Source organism: Equus przewalskii, chromosome 5, assembly GCF_037783145.1.
Source record: "Equus przewalskii isolate Varuska chromosome 5, EquPr2, whole genome shotgun sequence".
Lineage (NCBI taxonomy): Eukaryota > Metazoa > Chordata > Mammalia > Perissodactyla > Equidae > Equus > Equus przewalskii.
Window position 1 is genome coordinate 53,529,297 of NC_091835.1, and position 15,894 is coordinate 53,545,190.

The window sequence follows — 15,894 nt, forward strand, 5'->3', positions numbered from 1 at the left end:
GGAAGATGGACACGGATGTTAGCTCAGGGCCAGGCTTCCTCAGCAAAAAGAGGAGGATGGGCAGCAGATGTTACCTCAGGGCTAATATTCCTCAAAAAAAAACAAAAAAGTCTAATGTGAGATCAAGTGAATGAATTTCTCAAATGTTAACTTCTCCTAGAATACATTTGTTTTAAGACCTATCTCAATGACGATAAGGTTTTTGTACCTAAGTTCGTGTAGACTCTAGACATACACAGAATACAAAAGGTTAAAAATATCACTGTCTTTATTCAGTAGAAAGAAAATGACTGGTATATATCATTGAAGGAATTAGGAAGGAAGAGCTGGTCTGGAAGAAAAGTTGATAGTTCTACTTTTGGAATGGAAGATCGTTCTCTGCTGAAAACCTTTCAGGCATGAACAAGATGAGAGGTTTTTTTTCAGAGAGAAGCAGGCTTCAATCCTGTCCCTGAAGTTAGTCTTCCAGAACCCTAGGCTCAGCCCTAATAAAACATATATTTTAGTCGTTTTAAGAAATTTTGATACATGGATGGTCTCCTCCAAATGAGACAGTTGGTTTATTTAAAAAAGGAGTTGAGGTCTAGTTCAATTGCTGAAAACAGCCCATGGAGAACTGGGGAGCAAAGGCACACTTAGTATGTCTCACTAGCTTCTTCCAGTTGCATTCATTTTCTAATCCTCTACCCACTTCCTCAGAACTCCCAGATATAGGCATCCATGCTCTTCCCGGTGTGCCCACTGTGAGTTCAGGCTGGTCGGAGCACATTCAAACTAGTCTGAGCAATAGAGAATCCATTGGCAGGAAGAGCCATGGACCTCATGTGAGACAGAATAAGCCTTTCAGCCCTTAAAGATTTCAAAGTAAAAAGGTAATTGTGGCTGTTCTTTAACCTCCTTTCAAGGGAAGGAGTTCACCCTGCGGGCAACAGTCATGTATATTATATGTACTTATTACGTATAGGACTCTGGAATAGGAGTGATTTTGAGGACCACAGCTTGTGGGTCACTCAGGTGTTCTGACGCGCCTGCCAGGGAACAGTTGCTAAATTCTAGGGTCTTGGGAGGAATTGAAAAAGAAAAGTAAATAAAAAAGCAAGATGTGCTCTGTGCAGTTCCATAGTACAGTTAAAATTTAACCAGGAAGAGAAGACTGGCAATAAAAATAGAACTACCATATGATTCGGCAATCCCACTTCTGGGTATATAGCCAAAGGAATGAAAACAGGATCTCAAAAAGATACCTGTACTCCCATGTTCAGTGAGGCATTTTTCACAATAGCCAAGACATGGAAACAACCTAAGTGTCTGTCAATGGATGAATGGATACAGAAAAGTTGGCGCATATATATACAATCAAATACTGTTCAGCCATGAGAAAGAAGGAAATCCTGCCATTTGTGACAACACGGGTGGACCTTGAGGGCCTTATGCTAAGTGAGATAAGTCAGAAAGAGAAAGACAAATAGCATATAATCTCACTTATATATGGAATCTAAAAAAAGCCAAACTCCTAGTAACAGTGTAGAATAGTGGTTACCAGTGACTAGGGGGTGGGGCAACTGGGGAGATGTTTAAGGGTACAAACTTACAAGCAGTAGATAAGTTCTGGAGATCTAATGCACAAAATAGTGATTTTATTCAGCAATACTCTAAGAGTTGCCAAGAAACAAGATCTTAATGGTTCCCACCACCAAAAAGAAATGATATTTATGTGACATGATAGAGGTGTTAGCTCACGTGATGGTGGTAATCATATGGTAATATATAAATGTATCAAATCAATCTCATGTACAACTTAAACTTACACAACATTATATGTCAAATTTATCTCAATTAAAAAAAAAAAAAAAAAAGACTGACAACATCCTGTCTGGATCAGCTGCTCAAAATGCCAAAAGCTGAGAATGGGAGAGCTGACCCCAGCCAGCACCAGAGCGAAGGGTTGTCATGACTGGCTGGACACACAACTAAGACTCCTCTGGGGTACATGCAATGCACTTAGCCTCCTTGCGGTTTGGTTACTCCTACTCATCCTCCAAGTCTTGGCTTAAATTGTCACTTCGTCAAGGAATACTTCCTCCGCATCCCAGATTCCACCCCCCACTTCATTATAAATTTTCATTGTATATTGTCCCTTTTTTGTGTAACTATGTTAGTATCTGTCTCACTTATCACTCTCTAAGCCCTGAAGCAGGGACCAGGCCTGCATTGTTTGCCATATTCTTCCTGGTGCCCATGGCAATGCCTGGCATTTAGGAACTCAACAAATACTTACTTACTGAATGAGTGAAGGTGAGATGCAAGTCAAAGACCACTATCATTGGATTATAACTCTTTTTAAAATTTTGCCTCTTGTGCTCATGTAACTTGATCCAGACTTGCCAACCTCCCCAGTGTAATCACTGTATGGGTAGTGCCTGGGTCAGCCCAAGTTTCCATTAACTTGAGCTCCTCTTTACCACAATCTCATAAAAAGAGAGGTCCTTGCAAACACACTGGCCAAACCACCCAGTGGTCTCATCAAGCATCAGGGTAAAAGGATTTGTAAAGCGTATTAGTCTGCTCGGGCTGTCATAACAAAATACCACAGCCTGGGGGCTTAAACAACAGAAATCTATTTTCTCACAGTTCTGGAGGCTAGAAGTCCAAGATCAAGGCTGGTTTCCTCTGAGGCCTCTCTCCTCTGCTTGCAGATGGCCACCTTCTCACTGTGTCCTTACATGGATTTCACTCTGGTGTCTCCTATGTTCTAACCTCTTTTTATAAAGACACTAGTCACATTGGATTAGGGCCCACCCTGATGGCCTCATTTTAACTTATCACCTCTGAAAGTCCTCTCATCAAATACAGTCACATTCTGAGGTACTGGGGGTTAGGGCTTCAGCATATGAATTCTGGGGGGACACAATTCAGTCCATAACAAAAAGGAAAATACCGACAGCCTCTTTCCCAGCAAGGGCTGTGGCACAATGGGAAAGCCCCAAGAGGAGGCTCAGTTTTCAGGAAATTAGAACCAAGAATTCTGGGATTTTAATGAAGGTTAATAACAGGCATCAAGTATACCATCAAGGAGTGAAATTTGTATCAAAAAGATCTACACATATGCTGCTGTGGAGACAAAATATTTATGGATAATGGAAATTTTGAGTATTATATACTTTGAAATGAATAAGAAACGGTCCGTCAGAAAATTAACTTGGAAAAACATGTTTTCACTGTGTAAAATTAACTCCCGAAAAGAAGAGATCATGGCAATGTTAACATTAGGAGCTTCCTACCAATTCACCAGAAGAAAATGGAAAATAATCAACGATTTACATTTTCATGATGATAAAGCACATTTAGATAGAGAGTCAGGCCTCCCACATTTTCATCTGGCCACTGTTATTTGATAACTGTGACTTCATATAATTGACTCTTTGGTCAGGAATTCCCTCAGGTATAAAATAAAAAGGGTCAGATAATGTGATCTCTGAAGTCCGTTCCTGGTCTAATATTCTAGCAATTTCTTTGTTAGAATCAGTTTTCTATCCCACCTTCTAGAGAACTCAACTGGTCTATAGCACTGGTTAGCTGCTCTGGTTTGGCACCCTCGTAGCTAACCTGTAACAGGCTAATCAGAACCAAAACATTTAAAGACTAGTATAACTCGTTTTCTGGTAATATTACTACTTTTCTTCAGTTTGACACATCCGAAGTGCTAATGACACCAACACAAATTAATCCACTGATGACATCAGCCTTCCTGCTAACAAAGGATACAAATTTTAATACATTGCCCCAGATTTCCTTCATTTCCTATTATTTCATTCCTACTTAAACTGATTTTTTAAAATAAAGAATTGTTTGTCCAGATTAAATAATTTTGTTTTTATACCTGTCAAACTGTTTTATAATAATGAGTCTTCTTAACATTTTTTTCAAAATAGGTATTTATTATTTAAAAAATTATACAAATTGGTTTATTACTCACAAATTATCATGAAAAGTTTTAAACAATTTGTGTCCACCCTCCAAGAAAACTGTTCTGTCTTTACAATCTTCACTGCCAGTGCACTTTGATGGTATCGAAAATAACTCACAAACATTCCATATAACTTCGTTAGAACGTACAAAGATATGGAAGAAGCCAGAAGCCTCACAGTGAATTAGTTTTAAAAAACGAACATTTTTTCTTCAACTTTAAGTGTCACTGAAGTTATATAAACAGTGAGGATTACAGAATAAACAGTAAATGAACACCTGTGTGTAATTTTTCAAAGCAAAAATGATTAATTTTCTATTTTTTCATTTTGTTTCAGCCTTTCCGAAATACTTTTAAAAGCAAAAGCTGAACATTCTTCCAGTTAGTTGAAATTTCAAAAATCGACTGTACCTTGAAAAACTCTTAAAAGCAGCATCATTTAAATAGTGGTTAATTCACAAATGTGTATGCAACAACCACAAGCGACCTCAGGCATGTCAGAGTCACCAGCTTAAAATCCAAGACAGAACTGGTGGCAGAGGCTCTGACGGGTGAGAGAAAAGGCCAAGAGGATAGGTGGGCAGCCAGGGCCTCCAGGTGCTTTCTCGTGGTGGAAAAAAAGGGTAGAAACTGACGTGGGCCAGCCCAGTAGCGTAGTGATTAAGTTCACACACTCTGCTTCGGCGGCCCGGGGTTCCCAGGTTCAGACCCCAGGCACAGACCTAGCACCGCTTGTCAAGCCACACTGTGGTGGCATCCCACAAAAAATAGAGGAAGACTGGCACAGATGTTAATTCAGCAACAATCTTCCTCAAGCAAAAAGAGGAAGACTGGCAACAGATGTTAGCTCAGGGCCAATCTTCCTCACACACACACACACACACACACAAAACAAAAAAAAGCTGAAGGGACTCTCCTTACAGAATCCAAGGCCCTAATTAAAAGCTGCTCCATTAAACACTTGAATCCTTTTTGACTCCCTCCCCATCACTTTAAAACACAGATGGTACAAAGGCTTCATATAGAAAATAAATCTTTTGAAATTGCATTTTACATCAATGTTAATAACAACTAATTTAGCAGAAAGAACTACAAAATGCAATCTTTTTAAAGGTTTCCTTGTTAAGGGGACTACAGATTAAGGTAGTAGCCAATTTATTTCCTAAAAACAAAACAACTCATGTCATCGACTGCAGTTAAATTAGAGATCAGCTGTCAACATTATTTTAAAAGGCCTTGAAAGAAAAAAAGCAAAGGCTGTTGTTTGGAATATAAATAAATCATCCATATAAAACTTCTATTATGTATATAAATTGACCTAGTTTCAAATAATTGAAAAATTTAGTTATTTAAATTACCATTTTAAGCAATAAAAGGAAAAGACAACGGGCACCTACTGAACTATATACTTAAAAATGATTGATATGGTAAATGTGCATTTTACCACAATTAAAAAGAAACAAAATGGGGTACCTTTTGATAATATATGATACTCAGAAAGATGCAAGTAGTCATCAGACTGCTTTTAGTAAGAAAATCAGTTAGTTCTCCTTCTTTTGTCCTCTGAAGTTCAAAGGCCCAGTATCAAACCCCTAGACTTCCAAACACAGTGGCAAACAAAGATTCAGTCTAACACTTAAATAAAGCACCTTCTGTGCCCCCGCCCCCCAAATTTAGACAAGACTCGGGTGAGAGAATTGTCGAAGGAGATAAAAAGAAATAGCAGGCCTTTACAGGAGAATCATTGTTTTTTAATTTCTTTCTTTTTTTAGTCTATTTCAAGGAATTTCAAGGAATAAGTTGATCATATATTTGTAAACCAAAAGGTAATTTCTTAAGTATTTGGGAACAAGGAAAAGCCTCCTTACCACCGACTTTTTGGTCATCTTTCTCACTCTCACTCAGAATTATCGTCATCTCCCTGGCATACCCTTACCATATACCAATAAGGACAGCACAGTGTTGTGCAAAGCATAGAAACCTGTTTTCTTATTAGACTTGCACCGGAGACTGCTGAAGCAGGCTAGCCATAAACACCAAAGCAGACGCGGTGCCTGAGCTGTATTTCAAGATCACACTGACCAAGCCCCTTGGCATCTATAGAAGCAGGGGTGTTCTCTCTCCGGCTGGCTGTTCCTTCTGGAAGAACTCTTTGATCTGGGTTAATCGGCCATAGAGCCTCTCTCGCAGTGGAGGGATGTGGTAGCTGGGGTCCAGAATGTTCGTTACTCTGCGCTCCCTCTCTCGCTTCCACAACTTGTATGGGTGGGAAGGAAAGATCGGTTGCCCTCTTTCTCTTCGAATCTGCAACGTAATTCCACTTACAGCCAGCATCCCCCAGACTGCCAGGATAATAAAGTCTAAAAAACAGTAGAAAAGCACAGTTTGAACTCTTATATTTTAAAACCTAACACAGATCCAACACTTAACCTTTCATAGCCTCAATCTGTGTCAGCCTTTCTCAGTAATATTAGACTTTCTGGTGAATTTGGCTATATGTACATTTCCTCACTAACCAACCAAGGACTTTTCTATTACAGGCATAAAGGTTGTAAAGGAATCAGCTGTTTGGATCCTTGGCATTCGGGTACTTTATGACCAGTGCCATAGGCATAGTTGTCTGTTGCGTTTTTCGGGGTGGGGGAGGGCAGGGATCTAGATAACCTCACAAACGTACATCATGGAACAGTAGGCACCGTCATGCTCTTTTTTCCCATTCCACTCTATATGGGGCCCCACTCCACTCATATAGAGGGGATATAGAAATGCATAAAGAGATTCAACAATCTGGACTGAGCCTCTAGTAAAAGGCTTGGCAAAATATTGTCTTGTATGTAAAACTTTCAAGACACATGGATTTCAAGGTCTCAACCATCAACCTCTTACTCAATGAGGGCAGGCTCATGATAGCAGAGGAAAAGATTTGTCCTGAAATATTCATAACAATCATGGCTGTGCTTATATATCTTCAATTCTAAGACATGCTTTTCCATCCTCTGTATTTTAACATTTCTGAAACCAACATATCTTACAACCTTTGTGAACATTTAATAGTCATTTTTTTCCTTCAAAAAGTCAACACAAAATCTTTAACGGTAGAATCTTACAATTGAGGAAACAATACACTTCATGATTGAAAATGACTTTCACTTTCAATTAGCAAATTATGTATTTCTTTAAAGGAGAGAAACAAGAGAATAACTTAAAAAATCTGGTGGTCATTCTCCTCTCTCATCTCACCCCAACCCATAAAGTGCCAAACAGCTTTACTCTCAACATTTTTCTCACAACTGGGAATTGACTAGGTAGACCTAAGTAATCCTGGTTTAGAAATTTCTTAACAAAGTTCATTTAGTAGATTTTTAGAAGTATGAACTTCAACTTCTTATACATTTAAATTCTTTTTTTATTGAGGTAACACTGGTTTATAACATTATATAAATTTCAGGTGTACATCGTTATATTTCAATTTCTGCATAGACTACATTGTGTTCTACTCTTTGCTCCTATGACCATAAGTTATCACTGAGAGGGCTCTAACAGCATTTGCATGGTGTGAGTTTCCTTCTTTTGTCTAGTTAACCTTTTTTCAATCCAGTTAACCTCCTTTCAAACTAGTTACCATGTGCTCTTGTTAGCACAGGTGGCCCAATATTCCTATTTGACTATCACTCTGGTTCCTGGATTTAGAGTCTTACCATTAGTTTGAAAAGGCACATTTGTGAAAGCTCCGCGGAAATCCGTGTTGAGTGCTCTCTTGAGTACATTCAAAGTGATGTAAGAAAGGCTTGTGTACAAGTAACTGTCAACAGCCAAGACTACCGAATAGGAGCCAATGAACCCACAAGTCAGTATGTTCAGCTGTGGAAGAATGAAAGCGTTTAGGAGTCACCTCTGGTAGAATAAGAATAGTTTCTAACTCGCATCACCGGCCTCAGTCACATGGAATCACTTCCATTTCCTCAGGACACATGAAAAGGAACCAAGTCTTAGAGCTGTAACAAAGGTTACCTGAAAAGGTAAACTGACAACCACCTTCAACACTCATTGTGAGTTCTCAAAACAGAGTTTACCTTATCATAGAAAATATTTTCCCTGTGAAGGAGCTTCAAGAATGAAGTCTAATCAGATGAAGAACCGTTCTTCTGGAGAGACAGCTGAAATGAATGATCCATCAGGTTGTTGCCTTAGAGGAAGCCCTATCTTCTCTGCTCCCGCGGTTAAAAGCATACTGACAGTGATGACCTGCTCCACTTGACGAAAAAACACTGTGTGATCATTGTAATTAGAACTTCTCTTGCTTTCATAACAAGGCTATTGAGACTCAGTGATCAGATACAGATTATCACACAGCTCTCCCTAGTGAACAAAACAGGCAAAATGATGCCATAAGAGAACAACTGGAGGCCTAGGACAATATAATGAATAAAGCTAACTTGATGAAACACTTACTATTCTTAGGCAGCCCATGAAAACTACTGGAATGAGAACAGCTATACAAGAGAAGGTCACCCAAAACACGCCATCATCACGAAAAATCTTCAGGTTTCCTGAAAAAGCAAAAAGAAATTAAGAGTAAACAACAGGTTCACCACGTTAAGGTTCATTTCTCAACAACTGAACACAGACATACATCAGAGGTTCAGTGTGACAACCAGGGAATGTGTTGGCAATTAGAAATGAATTCTGATTTTTTTCGTTTAATTGGCAATACAATCCCATTTGAAGGGTGTGTCATAGAAGACTGGGGGGTGGGGTGGGGGGCGGTGAATCAAGCAGGTAAATCCTCTGCATTTATTCCCAGGATAATTTAGAAGAAGCTGGACTAGTCCAAGCACTTCCGTTCCCTAGCCGGGATGCTGGGCCTCCGTTTCCTAACTCATAAAATGAGAAGACTGAATCACTTCATCTCCAAGCTCCAAGTCATCCTTTCTAGTTCTAAATTTCTGTGATTTCATGATTTTGTACTGCAAAGTAACAAATACAAGTAAATGGCATTCAGAGTTAACCATATGAAGTCCCACCCAATATATTTTTACCATCACAGCATTTCCTGCCTAGCCAACTGGAAGATGGCATTTCCTCATGCATCAGGAAAGACAGGAGCTAACCGCTTGTCTGCTCCTACCAAACCCTTCTGCAAAATGCAGCACACCTTGGGGTGACCCAGGACGAATGTAGTAGAATTCCTATTTATAAGTTAAGTTTAAAAAGCAAGAACATAAGCCTGACAATTATTTAATACTGACATTGGCACCATCATCCAGTCCAGCTAGAGGGGGCCTATATCCTGAGACTCTTACATCCTGGAAGAGTGGGAGTTCCGTGGTAAGTGGATCTGACCTTGGGATCCCACATTCTCAGAAAGTGAACTGCAACATGCTGCAGCGAGGTGAATTTATGGATCATATTCTCCAGTTTAACTACACTAACCTTCACAAAATACACATGTGGCTTTAAAAGAAAAAGTGTTTCAAGGAATCCAGGGACTAAAAATAGTAGTTATGATGCAGGTATGTGAAGACTGACCCTTTTGGAGTATAACCTCTTTGCTAGCTACATAACAAGGTGAAAACAGTAGATCTGAGAGGTCAGCCAAATATTTTTCCAATTTTAATCCTTAAAAAGATGAGTCTGCAGGGGCTGGCCCCGTGGCCGAGTGGTTAAGTTCGCGCACTCCGCTGCAGGCAGCCCAGTGTTTCGTTAGTTTGAATCCTGGGCGCGGACATGGCACTGCTCATCAGACCACGCTGAGGCAGCGTCCCACACGCCACAACTAGAAGACCCCACAACGAAGAATACACAACTATGTACCGGGGGCTTTGGGGAGAAAAAGGAAAAAATAAAATCTTTAAAAAAAAAAAAAAAAAGATGAGTCTGCAGCCATTATCATTAAGGAGATATTCACTCTAACTGTCCTTGAGCAAGCAGATAGTTCCTAAGTAAGCAGATTAACTACTAAAAGTTCTAACCTATCATTCCTCCAACCCTCCAATCATTAACAAAAACGGAGGGAGCCAATTAAGCAGTATTTGATTTAGCACATCTAGAGTAGGGCCCTGGATCTGCATTTTCAACAAACATCCCTGTGAATCTGTCAGTTAGCCAAGTCTAAACAAAGATACTTTGCATCAGCCTATCTAGAGAAAAAGCCACCTGCAGGAGGGCCTGTGGGAATGAACTTGGCTATAGGTTTGCTACAATCAGAACAAAGGGCCTTAGAATGGTCAGTAATCACACAGGCTGTCCTTTCTTTCCAGTCTATAAAATAATCTTGAGAGAGCCAACTGTACTCTTGTTATATCCTATGTTCTCAAGAGTTGACAGCCTCAAGAGACAGCCATTCTTATATCGAACATTTCCATCAACTATAATCTGATGTTGTAATATAAGAACTAAACATTATCACAAGAAAGAAATAACCTAATGGAGTACCTTGGAATGCAGGTACTTTGTTTTGCGTTTTTGACAATAATCAGGAAATGTAAGTTAATATACAACTGCAAAGTGAAGGGGAGCAAAATATGCCACCCCAAAACGTGCCACTTTGACATGTGGATTATTTTGAGCTGAAGGCAATCAAGACCCAGAAGATTCAGGAAAAACTTTTCTCTCTTTTAACTGCCTAAAAGAATTCAAACAGGAAGCCTGGCCCAGAAAGAGAGCAATTATCAGAGATAATTTTCTTATCTGAAAGACTTAACCTGCACAGCAGGGCAAACATCTGCTTTTCCCATCTTTCTGTGAACTGTCCTCCTCCCCTTTGAAGCCCCAGGCCCCTATCGCATTCCTTGTAGCACAGGATGCCATATAAGCCTCAATTGCCTGACTGCCTTTGGGTTTCATGTTTTTATGGGGCTCCTGTATGTACCAAATTAAATTTGTCTTTCTCCTATTAATCTGTTTTATGTCAACTTAATTATCAGATCAGCTAAAGAACCTGGAAGGGTAGCAGGAAAATCTTTCCTCCCCTACAAAAGAAAGTTCACTTACAAGTTAACCAGATTTTAAAAATAGATGGAAATTGAATTACTTAAAAAAAAAAAATCCCCAGAACCATCCGTGTGCTACTGCCCCAGATGACTACAAGTAGGTACCTCAGGAACACCTGGGCTTTGGCAAAGCGTAGGGGTGGAGGGTAGCATACAAGAGAAGACCAGGAACAAAGCACCAGGTTCCCCAACTCAGCTGCCATCAGAGCAGCCCCACGTCTACCTGTGGGATATACCGGGCTTCTGCTGAAGAGTCACTTGAAGAACGAGTTCAAGGGTTCAAAAGAATAAAAAACCACTGTTCTGCCATATGTCAAGAATCTTCTTTACCTCCATTAATTCTAACTAACAGAAACATACATACACCCCTTATCACAACAAACAGGTACAAAGCTACCACTAAAAACATTCTAAAATTTATCTGGTACCGGGTGCCTTTGAGGAAAGAAGGGTTCCTATTTGTAATGGCTCTACCTAAAGTGCCACATCATCATTGCAAATTTCCAGCACTCTACAAGAAGGCCCCAAATCCCTGATGAGGCAGTATTTGTACCAAGAGACCCCAATTAAGGTCTTTCAAACAATGAACTGAACACACAAAACATTAGTTACGCATCTCCTACCCAGTGGAGTGAAAAAAGTCACTGATGAGACGAGGAAGCCCAGCACTAGTCCAACACACAGCATGCAGAGCAGCAGGATTCCAAATCGCCACCAGGCAGCCACCAAGAAAATCCCACCAACGCTTCCAGCGATGGCTGTCAGAATCAGACGAACTGCACAAAGGGAGAAGATGAGCTGTTTGATCAGAGGCAGCTTTTCTGACCACACGCTTTAGACACAGAGTACTATGACCAGAGCCTGCCTTAGCCTTTCTGTTGGTTAGGCACAAGGGCTCTTCAGTGGTGCCATGAAACCAGCACAGGGAGGCCCTCTCTAGGGAGGGCCCGGTCTGAGATGTGGAAACTAGCCAGGGAGCTAAACCTCCCAGGACTAGTGACAGGTGTGGCTTGGCACAACCTATAAAGTGGAGCTGAGGAAGAAGGCATGACAAGCATTCTGTTAAATGTGACAAGGAAGGACATGTTTACAATCAACATGGCCCTTCATTTCCCTAAGTACCAAGGAATTCACCATGCAGATTAAAAATCCAGAAGAGAAGGCCTGAATGAGTGGTTTAGAAAAGATGTTTAGAGTTCAGGTGGCCCATTATTTTACAGACATAATAGGATATCACACACAATATTGGTCAAACTGTAGAAGGAAAGGTGGAATGTAAACACAACATCTTCCTTTTTGAACATCCAATCAAACCATATTATTTTCACTCACCATCATACTTAATAGGTGTCAGTCTTGTAATCAGTACATAAAAGAAGAATCCCATGAAGATAAAGCCTATGAAGAATAATTCTAGTAGCAAACCACCAGGAAAAGAAAAAAAACAACACAGGCTACGGTTAGGTATTTTTTCTACAATGCAATGTAAATATCTAATCTATAAATACATGCTTAAGCTCTCAGAATTTATAAATTAGGGCATTCAGAAACAGTGATCTACAAGAAAGGAAAAATTTAGAAGTCATTGGGAGTAAATATTATTAAATGGAGATAATATTAAAGTCTTAACTGTAGGATACACTTTCTTGTATATAGGTCAATTTTAATTGTTGTTAATTGTTAATTTCATAGCGCATTTTAACATATTTATACTTCCCTCTTAAAACAAGAATAGTACTGCTGTCATTGTGTCTGATCTGAAATTACACACTAAATTTTAATTTGTTACTTGAGCAAAAATAAAATTTAAAAGGTAAAAAAATATAACAAAATACTCCAAAGCAAATTGTAACTTTTATATCTTCTTTTAATTCATCCTTTCCTCTTTAGGATCAACTATTGTCTTCATCCATTAAAATACCGTGTAATATCTTTGGGATGTTGCCTACAATTCAACTCTTTGTTATAGAATCATTCTACACTTGGAGGAATTAAATATTCCTCACAATATTGTCTTCTCAATCAAGAAAAAAAGAGTATTAATGGAGGAAAAGGAGTTACTATTTCACACAATTTATTAAATCAAGAGTTTTATGAGATCCGGATTACATTCACTCTTCCCTTGATGCTCCATTACACTCCTTGTTAATGACTTAAGTAAGGATTTCTTTAGTAATTGCAAACATTAGTTATATCAAAGGCAGTCCAAAGAATTCAAATCAATTCAGTGAGCATAATTTATGCTCTACTCCCCCCACGGGGTTTCACTGAGCAAACTGTTTGCCGTCCGAACCTCCCAGGACTGAGCAGACAATTCAATCTCACTGTACATCACAGCCCTGCAGCCTGATTTATATGAAAACACGTCCATCACCATCACCAAAATCTATTTTTGCATCGACATCCTGCTTTCTAACCTCAGTTATCTTTAGGCAACTAGCTGATCTAGCAACTGAAGAAGTTTGCTGTGCAAACCAAATTTTATTCCCCTCTTAATAAGAGGAGGTCGCACTCCATGGTTGAGAAAAGAGAAAAAGCAAAAATGCAGAGCAACGAAGTGGAATCTTTACTAAAAGAACCCAGCCACAAATCTATGGAGCTGGTGGAGATAAGCAGTTGCTTACTCTCCTGACAGGTCATAAATTCCCCAGAGGCATTTAAGAAAAAACACCACGAGGTATGTAAATAACAACTACACCAGACATAATACCTGTTTTCCAGAATCTGTGTCCAAAGAAACAAATGAAGAGACCAAGCAGTGCAAAAAGAGTGAAGAACACTTTGGAGGATACTCTTCCTAGAAAGAAGGAAAATTTAGGGGACAATGCATCCAATGTGATACTTTGAATTTAATTAATAGAACAAAATTTCACGAAAAAAGCAAAGTGAACTGATAATTGATTCCATACATACATGTTATAAATTTATTTTTAAAGTACCCTTTCCACCCCTAATGAATTCTTCTCTGTGAACAATGAATATCAATGGCTGCTGCTGTAACAGAAAGAGGAACCAGGCAATTCCTGCTCCCTGATAGGGGTACACAGCACTCTGACATATTCAGGGGCCGGGGGATGGATGGGGGAGAGGGAGAGTGTGCCTAAAATGAATAATTCTGTTTATTCACCAATAAACTGCAAGAAAAAAGAAAAAACTGCAATAAACTGCAGAGGGAGTGAGAACTATGGATTAAAAGAGATTTAAAAGACACGTCAACTAAATACAATGTATAGACCTCATCTCAAACCTGATTCAAACAAAAATACCTGAAAAATAATTGGGGTGACTGAGGAAATCTAAACACAGGCCGTTAATTTGATGCCATTAAGGAATTACCTTCAATATTTTTAACTGAAATTTGTGTTGATGACACTGTGGCTATATTTTCTAAAAAATAGTGCTTATCTTTAAGATTTATATACACACATATATATATACTGAAATTTTGTGAGCAAAATGATGGCCACGAATTTGCTTTAAAAAAATACAGTGAGAAAAGAGGGGAGGGAGGCAGAAATGCAGGTGGGTGTACAGCTGAAACAACATAATGGCCTTGAATCAAAATGGTTAAGGCCAGATAACTGGTACATGAGTTCAATGAATAATACATAGTTTTAACCAAATACAAATTTAACATATTTAACATATTTATTATATTAACATATATATTAATATTTAACATATTAACAAATTTAACATAAATTAACAAATTTAACCATAATACAAAGCTTTAACCAAAACTCACATTAAAATAAAAGGACATGTTATCATGCCATAAGTCAAACATGAACAAATTACTACCAATCTTCATCACACACCTTGCTTTGGGGAAAAATGTAGCATTATAACGAACAGTAAAGCACAATATGCTTCATGATGGCAGAGTCCCAATACCCACGATCCTTAATAGGCATAAACTGAATAAATGATTTGAAAGATACAGCTTATTGAAAAGAAAAACCTGCTCACGAAATTCACCACCATCATGACTGCTTTGAGATAAGCACAAGAACATAATCCCTAAGCTAAAAACAAAACCAAAACAGCTATACAATCTCATGTGAAAAATATTACAAATCTACCACAAATCAAAACACATAAAATAATGAAGAGAGCTCAAATGGAGACACTATGAAGACCTACATTTAAATAAGAAACACAAGACAGAAGATAAGAATTTGCAGGGCATAATAGATACCTACACATCAGCTTTTCTGAGAACGAAAAGCCCAAAAGGAAGATGAAACAAAAGATAAAAAGTCACATTCTGCTTATTTCAGACCTGTGGTTGATTGCTGTTCTATAATTCAATCTTTATACCAAAAACATGAAGTTCGCTGAGATCATTTTTTTCAAATGAAAATTTAGGGGAAGTTTCCAGCAGGTACAATCACCAAGATAGCAAGGTCTTCCCACCCAATAAAAACTGACACACACAGATATTCTGCCACGATATTAGATAGCAGAGAGGAACTAAATAGAATCTCTTATCACAGTACCAGGAAAGGAGAGAAAAAATTACACAAATAAAATCAGAGAGTAGAGAAGGTTTCATAAGAAGTAGAATCTAGAGACAACAAGAGATGAAATAAGCAGTCACTTTCAGGGGCAATGAAGACAAAGGGGCAAATGGAATGGGAGGACAGAAGAGAGCCAAAGTTCAGGGTGCCTTTAATCATCATAGCATCATTATGGGTTACGGTGCATAGGTCAAGGGTTTTACTTAAAAGGCAATGTGGATACATCCTCCCTTCCGCCAGCTCAGGAAAGGCATCCTCGTGTGCGCCAAGCTTGAAAATGAAAGCAACAATAGGACCACCATCACAAGCGGGGTTCAACTTCGAGTTGGAGGAACAATAGGATCAGAGCTTTCCTTCTCCTCAGGCAACATGGAAAGACAGGGCCCTGGGGCTTTCTGATTAGGGGGGCTCTGGT

General features: G+C 39.0%; 1 protein-coding gene across 2 annotated transcripts in view; it reads right to left on the minus strand.

Annotated features, from left to right (window-relative positions):
* Window positions 1-3,917: 3,917 nt before the first annotated feature.
* TM7SF3 (transmembrane 7 superfamily member 3) overlaps window positions 3,918-15,894 on the minus strand; it is a 36,169-nt gene continuing 24,192 nt past the window's right edge. Inside the window, exons 7-12 of one of the 2 annotated variants that reach the window (XM_008515835.2) lie at window positions 13,670-13,756; window positions 12,292-12,372; window positions 11,583-11,735; window positions 8,420-8,517; window positions 7,666-7,828; window positions 3,918-6,327 (exon numbers count right to left, since the gene is read on the minus strand). In XM_008515835.2, the coding sequence (XP_008514057.2) occupies window positions 6,065-6,327; window positions 7,666-7,828; window positions 8,420-8,517; window positions 11,583-11,735; window positions 12,292-12,372; window positions 13,670-13,756 (845 nt within the window). In that variant the 3' untranslated portion in view covers window positions 3,918-6,064. The remainder of the gene's footprint in view (window positions 6,328-7,665; window positions 7,829-8,419; window positions 8,518-11,582; window positions 11,736-12,291; window positions 12,373-13,669; window positions 13,757-15,894) is intronic. The other variant, XM_070620856.1, reaches the window with a different exon arrangement.